This window comes from Podarcis cretensis, assembly GCF_951804945.1.
Source record: "Podarcis cretensis genome assembly, chromosome: 13".
In the NCBI taxonomy this organism is placed as follows: Eukaryota; Metazoa; Chordata; class Lepidosauria; order Squamata; family Lacertidae; genus Podarcis; species Podarcis cretensis.
This window is the reverse complement of record NC_137182.1, coordinates 7,916,352-7,936,252: the sequence shown is the minus strand read 5'-3', so window position 1 is coordinate 7,936,252 and position 19,901 is coordinate 7,916,352. Positions and strand designations below refer to the sequence as shown.

The window sequence follows — 19,901 nt, the reverse complement described above, 5'->3', positions numbered from 1 at the left end:
TTACCTTTACCTTTACCTTTATGTGAGATTTGCCCTTCTCTAGATTCCAAGCTCTGCAGCACCCTGGGCTCCCCCACTGGCCAACTGCAAACTTCTGGCCTTTGCTGAATCTCTTTGCAGATTCAAAAGACATCATAAACAAATTCTTCCATGTTCAGTGGAGGGTTACTGCTGCCTTTCTCTTGGCAGTGTATTTACGAAGAAATAGACGGCTCTGTGCTCCTAGTTTATCAATTCTGCTTGCATAAAACAGCAGCTTTTCTCGCAAAAGCCATCTTCTTTCAGAAATTCAAAGTTACTGGGTGGGTTTGAGTTCCATGAGAGCATAATCACACAGCCTTCATTTTTCAAGCCCTATTTATTTGGGGAAATGGAACCAACCATCCAGCATTTGTGTTGCTTTGAGGCAGCAAAGAAAAGAAGAAGAACGGTCTGACTTCCACAAGGTTCAATATTCAAACTGTCAGAGTTTACAGTAATTTTCTGCACATGATAAACACAAGTTAATGTGCACCATAAAATATTTTGATTCAACAATTATCACAAAAATGTTATAAAGTGATGGGAGCAGGAAATCACTGTAATTTGAATGAAGAAACCAATGAATTCCCCCCCCCCCCATGGCAGCGCTATATTGCTGTGCATGGCTGTTCTATTGGCTTTGTTTGTTTAGTGGTTTTATTTTATGATTTTGACACATATTTTAATGCAAATTGTATTTGTTCGAATTGTGACATTCTTGTAACATACGCTGAGACCATTTGGTGAAGGGTGGGCTAGAAGCACAAATAATAAAGGAAATAAATAAGTTTTGCTTAAAAGGTAAAGGTAAAGGTACCCCTGACCTTTAGGTCCAGTCACAGACGACTCTGGGGTTGCGGTGCTCATCTCATTTTACTGGGTACAGCTTCTGGGTCATGTGGCCAGCATGAGTAAGCCGCTTCTGGCGAACCAGAGCAGTGTATGGAAACACCGTTTACCTTCCCGCTGGAGCGGTACTGATTTATCCACTTGCACTTTGCCGTGCTTTTGAACTGCTAGGTGGGCAGGAGCTGGGATTGAACAACGGGAGCTCACCCTGTTGTGGGGATTCGAACCACCAACCTTCCGATTGGCAAGCCCTAGGTTATGTGGTTTAGAACACAGCGCCACCCGTGTCCCAAGTCGTGCAATGGAGCTGTAATCCAAAATCTGTTTTGCTTTCTCCCTTTCTTTTCTAGGGTTGTCATGCAGCGAGTTTGTGCAAATCACGTGGCCGTCTCAAATCCCTTTGAAAGTCATGTGCATTGCGGGGAGTTCTTCAGTTTCAGTTTTGAACTGTGGAGGTGGTGAGTGAGTGATAGTCAGTCACCCGAATGTTTAGAGTGATGAGTAGTCTCTATTGGCAGTGTGAGATTGCATCCATGTCCTGCCAAGTTTTCAGTCTCTCTAGCAGCCGTGGTTTGCCTTGCCACATGCTCACCCGAATCAACTAGGAGAGGCACGTCCAACTCCCAAGAGATTTCAGTCTACTCCCAGTATAAAAAATACTGGCTGTGATCTACCCATTGTCATTGGAGAGAGGAGGAGCGTGCGTGGGTTGGGTGGATTGCCCAGAGTTGTTGAGCCCATAGTTGTTGAACTTTTTGGGGGTAGGATTGCCCAGAGTTCATAGAATCATAGAATCATAGAATTATAGAGTTGGAAGAGACCACAAGGGCCATCGAGTCCAACCCCTGCCAAGCAGGAAACACCATCAGAGCACTCCTGACATATGGTTGTCAAGCCTCTGCTTAAAGACCTTCAAAGAAGGAGACTCCACCACATTCCTTGGCAGCAAATTCCACTGTCGAACAGCTCTTACTGTCAGGAAGTTCTTCCTAATGTTTAGGTAGAATCTTCTTTCTTGTAGTTTGGAACCATTGCTCCGTGTCCGCTTCTCTGGAGCAGCAAAAAGCTTTTATTTGTTAACTTTCAGTAAACTTTATTTAATCCCACGATCGATAAGGGTCCTGCAATCTACCAGGATCAGCCAGGGATCTACCGGTAGATTGCATGGTTGCATGGCTGGACATGCCTGAACTAGGAGACTCCTTTCTCCTTTATGTGAATGGCCATCTTCTTTGCTAGATGCTTCCTCACTCTTTCTATAATACAAATTGTTTCCAGAACAAAGCTTTGTATCATAATTGTTCTGCATCCTGTAAACAGATCAAGGAAGTGGGTGGTTGGCAGACAGACATTAATAAAGGCCAGATTTTATATTGTGCTGCCCTGGTTGTAGTATAATTTTTATATCTTTTAAAATTGCAGTATACAGTGATACCTTGGTTTTCGAACGTCTCAAAAGTTGAACGTTTTAGTTTTCGAGCGCCAAAAACCTGGAAGTAACTGCTTCGGTTTTTGAACGCTTTCTGGAAGTTGAACATGCCATGTGGCTTCTGTATTGAGTTTTCTGGAAGTGCTTTGGTTTTCGAACGTTTCGGAAGTTGGACGGTCTTCCAGAACGGATTACATTCAAAAAACTGAGGTACCACTATGTTGAGGTTATGCTTAAATAGATATAACAGCAGTTTGACTAATTGAATAAAAGTTATTGCTCAGGGACATATTTGCTACATATCTTCACCTGTCTCTGTATATAATGTGGGTGAAATGATTACAAAGTCATCTGCTTGGGTTTTTGAATGGTGAGTGTAATGGTTCTAGGGGTTGCTTGTGCGTAAGTTGCCGCCACTCTTGGCTTGGTTGTCTGGTTGAACCCTTTCTGTCTGGACAGCCCTTCACTTCGTGGCTGTCTCAGTCGCTGGCAGAATCCGTCAGTGGGTGTTTTTTTGAATCTCTTCCAGCAAAGAAGTTCTTTGACGCCAAGTCTCCTCCTACTCTCCCTGCGCGGAAGTCTTCTGCGCAGGGAAGGAGTGGGCAGCGGAGTACCCGTGCTCTTCCCGCTGGTTTCTGGCGAAGAGTCTTGGAGCCTCCTCTCCAAATCCCCTCTCTGCCCCCCTTCTCCACTGGTGTTACGCTGATTTCCTTCCCCAGCAGATGGGCTGCTTCTCTCCCTACTGGGACCCTCTCCGGCATCCCTCTGGATCCTTCCCTCCGCCTCCAGCTCTGATGGCAGTTCCCTGACAGTGAGCATGCCACTTCACAGCAAGATTGCAACATTTGGCCTCAAATTGCCCTCTCCTAGCCATGCTGGATAGCTCAGTCTGTAAAGCATGAGACAGTTAGGGTCATGGATTCAAGCCCCACATTGGGCAAAAGATCCCTGCATTGCCTAGATAACACTTGTGATCCCTTCCAACTCTAAAATTCTATGATCCTGTGATTCGACACATGCTTCTCACAAGTGTGTTGCAAAGTGACACAACATCGCTCATTTAAGAAGGATTGAAGAGTGCAACACAAACTGTGTGCAACTTGTGTGACCCACCAGGCCATGAATGGCACATAAAGAGGCTGTGGTTGCTGTTTGTCAGCAACTGCAAAAACAAGAATGTTGTCAAGGTATTGGCAGCCCACACAACAATGGCTAATGGGATGCAGCAAAGTTGGTGGATCAAAAGGTTTCAGGCCTGTTGTAATATTATCATCAAATGTAACATAGACATTGCTGGAGGCTGACACTAACTTTTTGAATGTTCAGGAATAACTTAATGCCTTTCCACTTTCCACATGTTTCTCAGTCATAAGATTACAGTGCAGGGTGGGGGGGAATGGCATCCAAATTTCTGACTCTTTAGAAATTCTACAATTACATTGACCTGGATTATTCCCAGACAGAGCCACAGAAAATCTTGCCTCCAAACTCTGGGGACAAAGGTTGCATCCCTACACACACTTTCTTAGGCAACGAAACTTAACTTCCGAGTAGGGGTGCAAGAGAAATTCACCCAGCACTTTCATAAAACTTAGGGAAGTGCTGGGTGAGATCCCATGGACAGTAATACTAAAAGGAAAGGGAGTTCATGATGGCTGGGAGTTTGTTAAGAGGGAGATAGTAAAAGCACAACTTCAGGCAATACCAATGAGACGGAAACATGGAAGGTGCCTAAAGAAGCCAGGGTGGCTATCTAAAGAACTTTTAACTGAGTTAAGATTAAAAAAGGATGTGTACAAAAAATGGAAAAGGGGGGAAACCACCAAAGAAGAATTCAAACAAATAGCCAGGACGTGTAGACACAAAGTCAGAAAAGCTAAAGCACAGAATGAACTCAGGCTTGCTAGAGAGGTTAAAAGCAACAAAAAAGGCTTTTATGGGTATGTTCGTAGCAAAAGGAAGAAGAAAGAAACAGTGGGGTCACTCAGAGGAGAAGATGGTGAAATGCAAACAGGGGACACAGAAAGGGCTGAACTCCTCAATGCCTTCTTTGCCTCAGTCTTCTCCGATAAAGAAAACAATGCCCGACCTGGAGAATTTGGAGCAAATGATTCAGCAGAGGAAACACAGCCCAGAATAACTAAGGAGATAGTACAAGAATACTTGGCTAGTTTAGATGTATTCAAGTCTCCAGGGCCAGATGAACTGCATCCAAGAGTATTAAAAGAACTGGCAGATGTGATCTCAGAACCATTGGCAGTCATCTTTGAGAATTCCTGGAGAACAGGCGAAGTCCCGGCAGACTGGAGGAGGGCAAATGTTGTCCCTATTTTCAAAAAGGGGAAAAGAGAGGACCCAAATAATTACCGCCCAGTCAGTCTGACATCAATACCAGGGAAGATTCTGGAGCAGATTATTAAGCAAACAGTCTGTGAGCACCTAGAAAGGAATGTCGTGATCACCAATAGTCAGCCTGGATTTCTGAAAAATAAGTCATGTCAGACTAACCTGATCTCATTTTTTGACAGAATTACAACCCTGGTAGATGAAGGGAATGCAGTGGATGTAGCCTACCTTGATTTCAGCAGGGCATTTGACAAGGTGCCCCATGATATTCTTGTAAAGAAGCTGGTAAAATGTGGTGCGGTCTTGACTATGCTACCACTCAGTGGATTTGTAACTGGCTGACTGACCGAACCCAAAGGGTGCTCATCAATGGTTCCTCTTCATCCTGGAGAAGAGTGACTAGTGGGGTGCCACAGGGTTCTGTCTTGGGCCCGGTCTTATTCAACATCTTTATCAACGACTTGGATGATGGACTCAAGGGCATCCTGATCAAATTTGCAGATGACACCAAACTGGGAGGGGTGGCTAACACCCCAGAGGACAGGATCACACTTCAAAACAACCTTGACAGATTAGAGAACTGGGCCAAAACAAACAAGATGAATTTTAATAGGGAGAAATGTAAAGTATTGCACTTGGGCAAAAAAAATGAGAGGCACAAATACAAGATGGGTGACACCTGGCTTGAGAGCAGTACATGTGAAAAGGATCTAGGAGTCTTGGTTGACCACAAACTTGACATGAGCCAACAGTGTGACGCGGCAGCTAAAAAAGCCAATGCAATTCTGTGCTGCATCAATAGGAGTAAAGCATCTAGATCAAGGGAAGTAATAGTGCCACTGTATTCTGCTCTGGTCAGACCTCACCTGGAGTACTGTGTCCAGTTCTGGGCACCACAATTCAAGAAGGACACTGACAAACTGGAACGTGCCCAGAGGAGGGCAACCAAAATGGTCAAAGGCCTGGAAACAATGCCTTATGAGGAACAGCTAAGGGAGCTGGGCATGTTTAGCCTGGAGAAGAGGAGGTTAAGGGGTGATATGATAGCCATGTTCAAATATATAAAAGGATGTCACATAGAGGAGGGAGAAAGGTTGTTTTCTGCTGCTCCAGAGAAGCGGACACGGAGCAATGGTTCCAAACTACAAGAAAGAAGATTCCACCTAAACATTAGGAAGAACTTCCTGACAGTAAGAGCTGTTCGACAGTGGAATTTGCTGCCAAGGAGTGTGGTGGAGTCTCCTTCTTTGGAGGTCTTTAAGCAGAGGCTTGACAACCATATGACAGGAGTGCTCTGATGGTGTTTCCTGCTTGGCAGGGGGTTGGACTCGATGGCCCTTGTGGTCTCTTCCAACTCTATGATTCTATGATTCACTTAAGTTTGCATTTAAAAGCAAATCACCTAATTTATGCTTTCTGAAACAGAAAACCAAAGCACAGCCATCCTTCGAAATTCGTGCTTTTCCAATTTTTTCAATGCATCTAAGTAACGTGTCATCACCTTGCCAACAAAGGTCCGTATAGTTAAAGCTATGGTTTTCCCAGTAGTGATGTATGGAAGTGAAAGCTGGACCATAAAGAAGGCTGATCGCCAAAGCATTGATGCTTTTGAATCATGGTGCTGGAGGGGACTCTGGAGAGTCCCATGGACTGCAAGAATATCAAACCTATCCATTCTGAAGGGAATCAGCCCTGAGTGTTCACTGGAAGGACAGATCATGAAGCTGAGTCTCCAATACTTTGGCCACCTCATGAGAAGAGAAGACTCCCTGGAAAAGACTCTGATGTTGGGAAAGATGGAGGGCACAAGGAGAAGGGGACGACAGAGGACGAGATGGTTGGATAGTGTTCTCGAAGCTACCAGCATGAGTTTGACCAAACTGTGGGAGGCAGTGGAAGACAGGAGTGCCTGGTGTGCTCTGGTCCATGGGGTCACAAAGAGTCAGACATGACTCAACGACTAAACAACAACAACAAAAAGTAAGGGACTTGGGTGGTACTGTGGTTTATCACTTCAGTGAGAACTGGAGCTTCCAATCGACATCATCATGTCTTGTAATTAAGACATGCCAGAATTTATTGCTCTTAATAATCACTCACTTTTAGCAAGCCACAGTGATAGCCATATCAACACATTATTTAAAGATCAATGGAAATGCTTCAGTAAGCTTACTCCTACTCATGCCAAAAAACAGATCTGAGGACAAGTGCATGATCCAGCTATCAAAATGCAAGAAGTAAATTAATTTCTCAAAATTATTAAACATTAGAGCTACCCTTGGGGACAACCAGGGGGCTTGGGCATGCCTTGTGTGAATTTTGACTTTCCCCCTTCTAGTGAAAATCTTCCTGATGATACCATGGAGAGCTATTGTTTGAGAAAAAAACACAAATCCCCCTTGGAGCACATGGAACCAGTTGTGTTGTTCACTGAATCCTCCTCATGTCATTCTTTTTCCATAGGCACAATTTCTATAGCAAACGATTCGTCCCAAATGCATGATCAACAGCAGTTGCTTGGACTCACCACCTCTGAAACTGGACATCTACTCAGGTGCCTAAATATGTCGCAAAAGTGTTTAACTGTGGATTAATCCACACTTAAACCCTGGATCAGTCGTAATAGATCTATTTCCCAGCATGAGAAGGCAGCATTCATTCAGTGATTTCCTCTATCAGAGCTTCTGCACAGTAGGAAGCAATCTGTTTCCAAGAAGAAGCTTGGAATGTGTGGGGTACATAGTGATGGGTGATGTGGCATTGACAGGAGCAGTGAATGACAAGGCAAGTCCAAAGTGCCACGGATCAAAAGCAGAACACACATTTCTCCTAAAAAAGGAAAGAGAGAAAGGAATTTACGCTATGCTATGCTACACAGCAGTAGGCAAAAGGAGATAGTGCTGATTGCTATCCACCCTGAGATTGCTATACAAAGAGGTGTTCGGAACTCATTTTCATATGGCACTAAACTTTTTAACATATTTTCTAGGGTGGAGTGAAAATGGTCTCTCAAAACTATCCATCTGTATTCCTGGTTAGCAAAATGGGATGTGATGAAGTGGAGGGATTTTGCTGACTATTCTTGAGTGGGGTGTGTGGGAAAAAATTCTTAAGGGAAGGGGAGAAAAATTACCATAAAATCAACATAACTCAGGTGGTCAGAAAGGCCCAAAAGAGACTCCATTTCCTCAGGGAAATGTGGCAGAATAATGTTAAACAACAAATGATGAACTCATTTTACTGGTCCAGAATAGAAAGTGTCCTTTCATATTGTATCACAATGTGGTATGCTGGCCTGACAGCCACAGACAGAAAGTCTCTACAGAGGGTAGTGAATACAGCACATGATATCATGGGCTGTCCCCTGAGCCTGCTAGTTGACATCGCAAGGGATCGTTGCCTTAGGAGAGGGAGAAAAATTCTCAGGGATGACTCACACCCTGGCCATCACCTCTTTAATCTTCTACCCTCAGGCAGAAGATATAGAAGTATAATCAGCCATAAGGTAAAGGTAAAGGTACCCCTGCCCGTACGGGCCAGTCTTGACAGACTCTGGGGTTGTGCGCCCATCTCACTTAAGAGGCCAGGGGCCAGCGCTGTCCGGAGACACTTCCGGGTCACGTGGCCAGCGTGACATCGCTGCTCTGGCGAGCCGGAGCCGCACACGGAAACGCCGTTTACCTTCCCGCTGGTAAGCGGTCCCTATTTATCTACTTGCACCCGGAGGTGCTTTCGAACTGCTAGGTTGGCAGGCGCTGGGACCGAGCAGCGGGAGCGCACCCCGCCGCAGGGATTCGAACCGCCGACCTTTCGATCGGCAAGCCCTAGGCGCTGAGGCTTTAACCCACAGCGCCACCTGCGTCCCCTATAATCAGCCATACCACAGGCTAAAAAATAGCTTCTATCCATGAGCTGTTAGGCTGTTGAATGAAAAATAACATAGTGAAATTGACTTGCGAGGTGGTGTGTTGTTTGATAAGAGATTGAGTGTTGGGGGGGGGGATGGAGGCTCGTTTAATTTCATTGTACACAGGTTGTACAATGACAGTAAAGGTATTATTATTATTATTATTATTATTATTATTATTATTATTTACTACTACTACTAATTTATTATTTATACCCTTGCCCATCCCCAGCCACTCTGGGTGGCTCCCAATCGAGTGTTTAAAACAATACAGCATAATAATAATAATAATAATTTATTTGGGGTCAATTAATAGTGAAATAAACTAATTCATTCCTATTTGCTGCAACTGCATTGATGTCAGAGTTGGAGTCCGGTGTAGGTCAGCAACAAAACAATACATCACCCAAGGCCAGTGAAGTTAACTCTTTATTCACGGAACCAATCCACAGCTGAGGCCTAGTGGTCTCAACAAATCTTTTTAGGAGGTCTTGCCCCAATGAAGTGGTTGTGAGGACTGAAGGCTCCTGCCTTTCTGTGCTCATTGTTGTTGTTGTTTAGTCGTTTAGTCGTGTCCGACTCTTCGTGACCCCATGGACCAGAGAACGCCAGGCACTCCTGTCCTCCACTGCTCCCCGCAGCTTGGTCAGACTCATGCTGGTAACCTCGAAAACACTATCCAACCATCTCGTCCTCTGTCGCCCCCTTCTCCTTGTGCCCTCCATCTTTCCCAACATCAGGGTCTTCTCCAGGGAGTCTTCTCTTCTCATGAGGTGGCCAAAGTACTGGAGCCTCAGCTTCACAATCTGTCCTTCCAGTGAGCACTCAGGGCTGATTTCCTTCAGAATGGAGAGGTTTGATCTTCTTGCAGTCCATGGGACTCTCAAGAGTCTCCTCCAGCACCATAATTCAAAAGCATCAATTCTTCGGCGATCAGCCTTCTGTGCTCATTAGGACTCCTCATCTCCAGGGTCTTTCCCACGCAGCCCCACGTTGTATGTGTCTGTGTATAACCACCCTCTGCACTGCCTGTTCATGTCTCGTTGTGCTCTAGGAGACCAGAGGGAGGGGAGCTGGTCACAGGAGGAGGGGGGGGACTCCCTGGATTCTTCAGCAGGCCAGTCTCTCTGTCTCCTGGCCCCACTCCTCTCCAGACCCATTTGCGTGTTCAGACCCAGAAACCTCCCCCCTAAATAAAGACACATTTGACTCAAATTTTAGTTTGGGTTTTTGGCAGAATTTAGGCCACAACTTTATTGATTACAGAAAGTGACTGGTTGCATAGGCTCTGGTTTGATTAGCTCCCTACATCCTTGCAGGTAGCGCTGACCCAGATCTCTATCATAGGTCAGAGAAGGGTGAACACCTGAGGAAGGTTAAAAGCCTGGGAGCAGACTCTGTTCACCCCCCAGATGCTCCCCTGGACTCAGGCACAGGCACAAACCCCTTTCGGGGGTTGACCAAACCAAGTTGAGCCCCTGGATTCCTTTAACGGAATACGCTTCACATAGGGATGGCGAGACCAGTCTCCCATCCCTATCACCTGAACCAGAGCCTTTCCGCAACCTTACAAGTTGTGACGAATTGCTACGCTGCAGGCGAAACCCAAATGGCAACAGCCAATCAGTCAAGTGGGAAAATTCCTGCCGTGCCCCTGTCCCAACGACAGACAACACACAACGGCATAGCAAGGTCAACCGCAAAATGCCCTAAAATTAGGGAGAGGTGGGTGGGTGGGCATGAGCTGAAAGAGGAAGCTCTGGGACACGTGCATGGGTTTATATAGGTCCCTTGATCCATTTGGACTGCACCCCATTGGCCGGCCAGATTAAACCCAGCAATGAGGGACCTACCAATCAGGTGTTGTGGCTATCCAATAGACCCACCCACAACCAGGAGGTCAGTCTCCAGGTCTCACTGCAACACGTGCCCTCTCTTAGGGAGGACACGATTTCTGCCTCAGAGTCTGAACTGTGCTCTGCCGCGACCTCTTCCTGTTCACTAAACCCCATTACCTCTTCAGCTTCCGACACCTCCTCCTCCTCTCATTCTGCTCCTTCTTCTCCCTCTAACCACTCATCGTTCTCCCACCACCAATCCCCTGGCCCTGAGTCTTCTTCCGGGGTGGGGGAGGATTCCCTAGGGAGTTCCCTGGCTGGTGCCTGGGAACCAGCCAGTCTGGCAATGGAGCTTTCGTTTATTTGAATGTGTTCTTAATACTACTAAGGTGCTCAGGTTTGTACTGTGCTTTGGCTCGGGGAACTCTACTCTGAACCATGTGTCAGTTCAGGGCACTGATGCCAGCAGCAAGAAGCAATAATGCCACATTCTCTGGGTCATGACCAGGCCATTACCCAAGGCCAGGAATGTGACAGCCTCTAGCCTGATGTCTGAACTGGGGTGCTTAATCCTAGGTGAAATGTGTGAGAGCATGCAGGAGTCTGTGTGCATGTCTGTATCTCGATTCCTGCAAGGCTGGGAATCAGGAAGCCTTCGCTCCTTCGCTTTTGCTATCAGATGACAGCACGGTGCAATTAAAAATGGAAAGCCACCACCTACACAATCCCTCATGGAACGTTTGGCAGTCATTTGACAATATTTGACCGGTTAATTGATCGGCATGCCAAGCTTAGTATAGACGTGCTCTGCATTAAGAAACATCTCCCACGCGGATGACATTTGACTTGCATTTTCATAAATGGACCTGTTTACACACCCGGCTTCTATAGATAATGATGACATTCCATTGCATATCACTTCTGGTTCATTTATAGCTCTGGCTTTTTTTCTTTAAACAGACTGGCTTGTAATTATTAGCAAATGAAGATAAGGAACTGAACAGGACATGTTGCTTCAAACATTGTGTTTAAAATTAAAAAAAAAAAGGTAACACAGCACATTACAATAGCCCGCTAAATATAGTCACGGATTAGAGGGCCATTGTTTCCAATCCTGCTATATAAAACTAAGACTCTCCAAATGGAATGTCACTTGACCTTTCGTGTTCCACTGGCCTGTGCTTGTATTTAACTGATGCCGGGACAACAGTTTTCTCCTCAGAGGTGTCCAGCGTTGACATGACAGGCCTTAGTGTTTTGTCCCCGCCATGTTCAGGAGACATAAGCCCAGCTCTTCGGAGCACAAGAGAGACCTTGGACCTGCACTGCCCCATAATGACATGAGAAGTTTCTTCAGCTTGTCTCAGCTTGTCCTCTCTGCTGGCCACCTGAAACCGCCTCCAGTCTTAAGGCACTCCAAAACAACTTACTTTGAAGTGGAGATCCTTGATGCCCACAGCAAAAAACAGATCTGTGTAGTGGACAAGGTGAGTCGATGTGGTGTGTATGGTTTTTCTCACATGCTACCTACCCCAGCATGCTGTGGAATGTGTGATCTTAAATGCATGACTTGCCCTGCAAGCCTAACTCCACTGACTTGGGAGTAAGCCCCACTGAATTCAATAGGACTTACTGCTGAGTAGACATGGTTAGGAGTATTCTGAGTCTTGCTTTCCTGCCTATATATATATATATATATATATGGCTACATGCAATAATTTTTAACCTCCTTCCTGGCCAAATTGTAAATGCATCTAACTCATTCTACAGCTTGACAGGAAGAATCAAATTGTGTTATTTTTCTGTGATGTTCATATTGCAGCTTATATTTAACTTTCCATAGGAAAGGATAGATTTCCCTTTTGTTTTTTTTTTACCCTTGTGGCACTGATGAAACCCTGTAACTTTCAAACAGGGCAGAGACTCAAACAGACCTAAGTGCAGAACTAGGCTTTGGAAAATGGGATGCTTTTATTTGTAAATCTCAAATTCTGCTTTTCTGCCTATCCCTCCACTATAAATGAAGGCTCTTTTAATTTTCTAGGCTAGATTTTTTTCACAGTATTTGACTCCTACTTAGCAACTGCTATAGATTCATCTGCAGGAAGACAGAACAAGTTTGCACTCGTAATGTCCTTTACTGCGGATTTCAACATTAAAATAGTGCTGAATATTCAGAGTCTTGCTGTTCAGTGCCAGTGTTTGATATCTGATGATATTTAACATTGGATATTATGGTAGCAGATTATATTTGACATGTGATAGTATTTTAATGTTTGATTTTCAGGATGTGCAATCCTATGCCTATTTACTCAGAAAGTAAATCAGCAGGACTTAGTCCCAGATAAGCCTGCATACATCTATATCTATCTATATTTGTTATATATCATCTAGATTTACTACTTTAATTTGATAGGAGGTATTCAGTTTCCACAATAGTCTGCATTTTACATTCTCATTTGAAACCAGTGTGCACTCGTGCCATTTTTGTGGTAGAGGGATAATAATAACATATTTGCATTATACTTTAGAAGGTGCAAATGTCCTTCACCTATAATCCTTAAAACAACCCCGTATTCTAGCTCGGTATGTTATAAAGGATTGACAGAATTGCTGGCCTAAAGGAATCTTGTGCCTGCATAATAGAGGTGAAATTTGAACTTACTGACTCATAGCTCAGTCATTCGACCGCTCTGACACCAGCTCACGGGTTCACAGGAACTGAACATCTATCTACATGCATGCCTTAATGTGCATGATGTTACATCATTTACATGAGCCTGCATTTGTGAGATGTGTGTCCTTTTTTTAAAAAAAAATAAAATAAAATGAGAACAATGGAACTTAAAGTGCTTGACTTTGGTTTAGTTGTACCCAGGGAGTATGGCACAGTTCCGACTGAAAGGGAAATGTTTTAATCTTCTTAAATACCTCTTTGGGGTCTGTTAGAAATATAAAAGCAAAGCAGAGTGAAAAACAAACAAACAGACAAGACAAAGCCAAGTACAACATATTTTCTTCCCCTCCCATTTTCAGATACCACCATCATCAACGCTTCTTGATGTAAAACATAAGTTTCACAAAGTATGTAAGTACCTGGCGGGGCCTTTTGCATAGGGAAAAAGCTGTCTCCTATCACCAAGAACTCAGAATAAACTGTATGTGTGTGTGAGAGAGAGTGACAGGCCCAGATTGAAGAGGTAGGCAAAAGGGGGCTTGTGCCCCAGGTAGCAGACCAAGAGGCAGCAAACAACATACTGTATTTTTCTGTGTATAAGAGGTATAGGTTTTCCCCCTAAAAAATAATGTCAAAAATTAGGGGCGTCTTATACACAGGGCCATCTATCCCCCCCCCATTTTCTTAAATCTGAGTCGCCCGAAATAGGGGGTGTCTTATACATGGGGGCATCTTATAGACGGAAAAATAAGGTAATTTTTCATACTTGCCACAGCCTGAAGCAATGCAGGAGCAAGCCCTTTTGGATTGGGCTTTTTTAGAGGGTTTGTTCTCCACTGGTGGGGATGGAAACAGCCACTTAGGAAATGAAGGCATGGGAGAAGAGATGGATAGTGAGGGTGAAAATGGTAGGGAAGAGCAGCAAAAGGAAGAGGAACCAGCAAGGTAACCGGGGGGGAACTGGTTGAAAAAGCCTGCCATCGTAAGCAGGTCTACTCAGAAGTAAAATGTAAAGATAAAGGGGACCCCTGATGATTAGGTCCAGTCATGACTGACTCTGGGGTTGCAGCGCTTATCTCGCTTTATTGGGCGAGGGAGCTGGCGTACAGCTTCCAGGTCATGTGGCCAGCATGACTAAACCACTTCTGGCAAACCAGAGCAGCGCATGGAAATGCCGTTTACCTTCCTGCTGGAGCGGTACCTATTGATCTACTTGCACTTTGACGTGCTTTCAAACTGCTACGTTGGGAGGAGCAGGGATCGAGCAACGGGAGCTCACCCCGTCATGGGCATTCGAACCACCGACCTTCTGATCGGCAAGTCCTAGGCTCTGTGGTTTAACCCACAACACCACCCAAGTCCCTTACTCAGAAGTACGCCCTATTAAATTCAATGGAGCTTACTGCCAGGTGGATGGAGTTAGTAACGGAGGCATTTGGTCTCCTCTTTTTGTGTGGTGGTGGGGAATGGTCTCTAATACAGTGGTGCCCCGCAAGACGAATGCCTCGCAAGACGAAAAACCCGCTAGACGAAAGGGTTTTCCGTTTTAGAGGTGCTTCGCAAAACGAATTTCCTATGGGCTTGCTTCGCAAGACGAAAATGTCTTGCGAGTTTTTCCGACTTTCCCCCCCCCCTTTTCTAAGCCGCTAAGCCACTTATCTGCTTATCCGCTAAGCCGCTAAGCCGCTAAAAGCCGCTAAAAGCCGCTAAGCCGCTAATAGCGCTAATCTGCTAAGCCGTCAATGGGCTTGCTTTGCAAGACGAAAAAACCGCTAGACGAAGAGAATCGCAGAACGGATTCTTTTCATCTTACGAGGCACCATTGTATGGTGCTTCGCTGCATTGTGCGCAAGCTCAAGGCAAGTTATATGAACTGTTGAAATTTGCTGCAATTTATTATGTGGGATTGTCAAGCAGGCACATACCTGTAGGAGATAAATTCTGCCTGATGAGCAACAAGTTTTCCACGAGCCCATAGATATTTAGAGACAGCTGAGTGTTTTCTAGTGCTGGTGTTCATTCTATCTAGAGCTCATCCACATGGGAATTCAGAGACAAAAAAGCCCTCATGTGATTTATGAAGATGCAGAATGTTTATTCTCTGAATCAGAAAGTGTTTCTCTTTCCTCCCACTGCAGGGCAATCAGTCATAGATACTATTAGACTGGCAAGTTTTTAGAGAAATCCCAGTTGTAAAAGTATTGCATTTAGGGACTTAGTGCTTAATGCAATTGCCTTAAAAATATCTCTTTCTTAATTTAAGTGTTTAATTATATAGCTGTCAGTTTAGTTCTAAAACTGAAAGGAACAGATTTTTAATTTACATCCAGGGCCAAATGAAAAGTGGAACTGGAGATCTTATGTTTGCTTTTTTTAAAAAAAAGTTAATACCGTGGTACCTCAGGTTACATACGCTTCAGGTTACAGACTTCGCTAACTCAGAAATAGTACCTCGGGTTAAGAACTTTGCTTCAGGATGAGAACAGAAATCATGCTCCGGTGGCACAGCGGCAGCAGGAGGCCCCATTAGCTGGTGCTTCAAGTTAAGTGGTGCTTCAGGTTAAGAATAGTTTCAGGTTAAGAACGGACCTCCGGAATGAATTAAATACTTAACCCGAGGTACCACTGTACCGTCAGCAGCAGACCTGAATCAGGTCAGGAGACCCACCCCACTTTCTGCCCCCTTAAAAAGCAAAAAGAGGCAAGCACATAAAACTGAATGTTAAATTCTTGTAAATTGCGGGTCTAACCAGCCTGTGGGACATGGGTGGTGCTGTGGGTAAAACCTCAGTGCCTAGGACTTGCCAATCGTATGGTCAGCAGTTCGAATCCCCGTGGCGGGGTGAGCTCCCATCTTTCGGTCCCAGCTCCTGCCCACCTAGCAGTTCGAAAGCACCCCGAAGTGCAAGTAGATAAATAGGGACTGCTTTATAGTGGGAAGGTAAACGGCATTTCCGTGTGCTGCGCTGGTGCTGGCTCGCCAGAGCAGCTTCGTCACGCTGGCCACGTGACCCGGAAGTGTCTGTGGACAGCGCTGGCTCCCGGCCTCTTAAGTGAGATGAGCGCACAACCCTAGAGTCTGTCAAGACTGGCCCATACGGGCAGGGGTACCTTTACCTTTACCTTTTTAACCAGCCTTTCTTCAAAGGAAGCTTGGGCTAGGTTTCCCTGCAAGCCTCTCATCTATGTATTTGATGTAGAGTTGTTTAATTTGATTAAAAAGGTGTAGGAAAATCCACCCTGATTATGTCTGTTCTTTAAAACTTGTTAAAGTGAATCCAAGCAATAAGTACTGTAAAAGGCTTTCTATAGGAATCTTTCCTTTATTTACTTTTAGACTGCAAGCTTCCCGCTTGAAGGTCACCACTGGGGAGAGGGGGGTAGCAGCAGTGCAGACTCCCTGTGACAGCAGCGCGGGAGAAACACATTGGCATATTGCGTGAGGACTTTAAGCAGAAAGTGCAAATATTGGAACATAAGGACATGTTGGTCCATTCTCCCCATCAGCGGTGATATACTTGCTTCAGCATAATCCAGTGTCACACGTTTTATTAATCAGAGAAAATGTGGCTTAATCAGCTATATGCAATGTTGAAATAGAAATGTGTGCAGCTGCTATCCCAATATTATGGAGGCGGTGCAGATAAAATAGCTTTAATCACCACTCTTTCATACATAAAGCTCAGCCTTGATTGATTCCTGATTTGGTTGATAACTAAGAGGGAGCTAAAAATAAGCCACCACAATGCTGTGGAAAGTGGTCTTCAGCGTTACAGCCAACCAGCCACGCCACCTTTCAGGAAGCGCCATTCCGCTGCCCAGGGGTGTAGGAAGGGGGGGTGCGGGGATGCAGGGCACCCTGGATGCCATCCTGGAGGGGGGGTGACAAAATGGCAAACCGCAGGAGCGGCACTTACCGTGGTGCCTGGTCTTCAGCATGCCCGAGCCACACATCTCTCCTGAGAGTGACACGGTGACTTGGGACCCCATGCTGTCTGAAATGGCTGTGTGGGGCTTGCGTCCCCCAGGTGGACTCCGTGCGCAGATCACCACGCCGTCCCATTGCATGGATCGCTGCCCCACCCCTGTGGGTGTATCGCCCCGCCCCTGCCGCTCTGGGTGCTGGAGCAGCTAGCTACGCCCCTGCCCTCCTGGTTTTCATTCTCCCACCCCCATAACAGACACCCAACATTATTCTGCGCATACTGAGCATGCTTAGTCTGCATTAGTCTGGGGTGTGTGGTTTTGGGTTGCTTTTTTTTTTTTTTTTTTTTTGCTTAGAAAATTTATTTCTTTACAGTGGTATCTCTAGTTACGAACTAAATTTGTTCTGGAGGTCTGTTCTGAACCTGAAACTGTTCTTAACTAGAGATGTGCTTCTGCTAATGGGGCCTCTTGCTGCCGCTGTGCCGCCGGCACACGATTTCCATTCTCATCCTGGGGCAAAGTTCTCAACTCGAGGGAACTCTTTCAGGTTAGCAGAGTTTGTTAGCTGAAGCATTTGTAACCTGAGGCGTTTGTAACTTAAGGTACCAGTGTATATATATTTATTAGAGAAAGAGATAAAGAGAATTGAAACACTTTATTGTCACTTATACAACTTGTATACAGTGAGATTACACGAGCACCCCCCACTCAGCTCTCTTAGTCTTAATTCCCCTCGTTTGCTGACGCACACCCACCAAACCCGAAAGTCAGTTGCCCTGTTGTTATCTTTTCATTCAGCAGCCTAACAGCCCACAGATAGAAGCTGTTCTTTACCCTGTTGGTGCGACTAATCATGGTTCTATATATTCTGCCTGAGGGCAGGAGATCGATAAAGTGCCAGCCAGGGTGTGAATCATCCCTGAGAATTTTCCTCACTCTCCTGAGGCAACGTTCTTCCACTATTTCATCCAGTGGATTAACGGGACAGCCCATAATATCTTGTGCTGTATTCACCACCCTCTGTAGACACTTCCTATCAGTTGATGTCAAATCAGCGTACCACACCGTGATGCAGTATGAAAGGACACTTTCTATTGTGGACCAGTAGAAGGAGATCACCAAATGTTGATTGACCTCGTTCTTTTGCAATACTCTGAGGAGATGGAGTATATATTTGTACTTCTTTAAACATTTGGGTTTCCTCAAGCCTGTTGGCATCTCGTCTTGTGTTTTGGCTATGTAAGGATTAACACTCAGAGAACCGATGCCACAATTAGGATTATACATGGAGCCTGCAACAAAATATTACAGTAAGAAGCTTCTTCTGTTCAGGGATTCAGCTAGTCGCTATATCCATCCACACAGCCCTATCCCAGATTCCCTGCCTGAATTCCTTCTTAAATGAGCATGCTTAGTTGGAAGATGGACTTCCCCTTGGAGAGGTGTTTATTATTATTGCTAAAGCGCTAAAGCTCTCTATCTCTTTGTATTTCTGCAAACCTGAGATTTTCCTCCAGTCTGCCGAGAACACAATGTCAGTTGGATCTTCTCTGTTTATATACGGTACTTGCTGACATTCTCAAAGAACTCTAAATCTTATGGGAGACAGTACTTACCCTTGCAGAAGCTATGCTGGTTCTGCCTCAGCAAGACTTGTTTTTCTATATGCTTGGTAATTACATATTTAACAAAGCTTTCCACCAGGTTCCATGGGACAGATGTTAAGCTATCCAGCCTATAATTTTCAGCACCCTCCCACATAGCCAAACCAAAGTAGCCTCAGTATATAAATAGGTGTGTATTTCATCCTTACCCCATCAGTTAAAATTGGTTGAGGTCAATCAACTAAATTTTCAGTTGATTAATCTACCAATTTATAAGCTAGAACTCCTAGCTATTAAAATACTAAATGAATTCGTTGTATTCCATTGCAGTGGGGCCAGATAATTTCTGGGGAGAAAACAAATATGTTTTCCTTTTGCTTTCACATCTAAACTCCCTGGTGTCTTGTTCATATTTTTTCATATTTTATAAACTTTTAACAGTGGCAGTACTTCAGTTCCTCTACCACGAGCAGCACAAATTTTAACAGGACCGTCCAGCCAAAGTGAAGCAAGCTCCCGATATATATATATATATATATATTTATTTTCAGACAGAAAGTCTTCTAGGTGGTGTAGCTCCTTTCCAGGAGCATTTTCCAGTCTGGGGGAGAATGAAACACAGGGTTGTCAAAATGATACCGTTATCTCTCTGCAGTTACACCGAAGTGTTCTTGAGAATTCTCAGACACTTGATTCCCATTCACCTTAAATGACATTTATGATGACCTTTGCTATTTAAGGCCTGGACAACCTAGATATCAAAATTGATGCATTTCACATTCACAGAAAATATGTGCCCTGGTTGATATGAAAGACACATAAAGGAGGGGATTTAAATATCTTTCTATTGGGTTAGCTGAGCTCTTTAAATCTCTACTCTGTTTTGCCACTGTGCTCTCATTTTTTTACCACACTGTTCTTTCTAAGAGCAACCTTCTTATTCTTTTTTAAAAAAATGTTTTGGAGTGAAAGGTACATTTTTCACTTATTCGAATGCAGGTCCCCAGTGGTCGCCATCTCGCATAGGCCTGCGACTTGAACGCAGTAAGTACTCGTTTTTCTGCCAAGGTACTCCTGAGCTGGGTCTTCCAAACTTGGTTCTCCAGCTGCTTTTGGACTACAACTCCCATCATCCATAGCTAGCAGGACCAGTGGTCATGGATGATGGGGATTGTAGTCCTCAAACAGCTATAGGCCCAAGTTTGAGAAGCCCTGCTCCAGAGCTTGTATTCTGAATGAATTTCCACATTACCTTTTGTACATGAGAATGAGCTTCCCAATGTTTATAGTATGGATAGACAAA

The 19,901-nt window shown here is 44.7% G+C and overlaps 1 protein-coding gene across 1 annotated transcript in view; it reads left to right on the top strand.

Moving 5' to 3' along the window:
- Positions 1-11,537: 11,537 nt before the first annotated feature.
- TECRL (trans-2,3-enoyl-CoA reductase like) overlaps positions 11,538-19,901 on the top strand; it is a 56,671-nt gene continuing 48,307 nt past the window's right edge. The window contains exons 1-3 of the mRNA XM_079949924.1: positions 11,538-11,877; positions 13,427-13,478; positions 19,598-19,642. Of these exons, the coding sequence (XP_079806050.1) occupies positions 11,659-11,877; positions 13,427-13,478; positions 19,598-19,642 (316 nt within the window). The 5' untranslated portion in view covers positions 11,538-11,658. The remainder of the gene's footprint in view (positions 11,878-13,426; positions 13,479-19,597; positions 19,643-19,901) is intronic.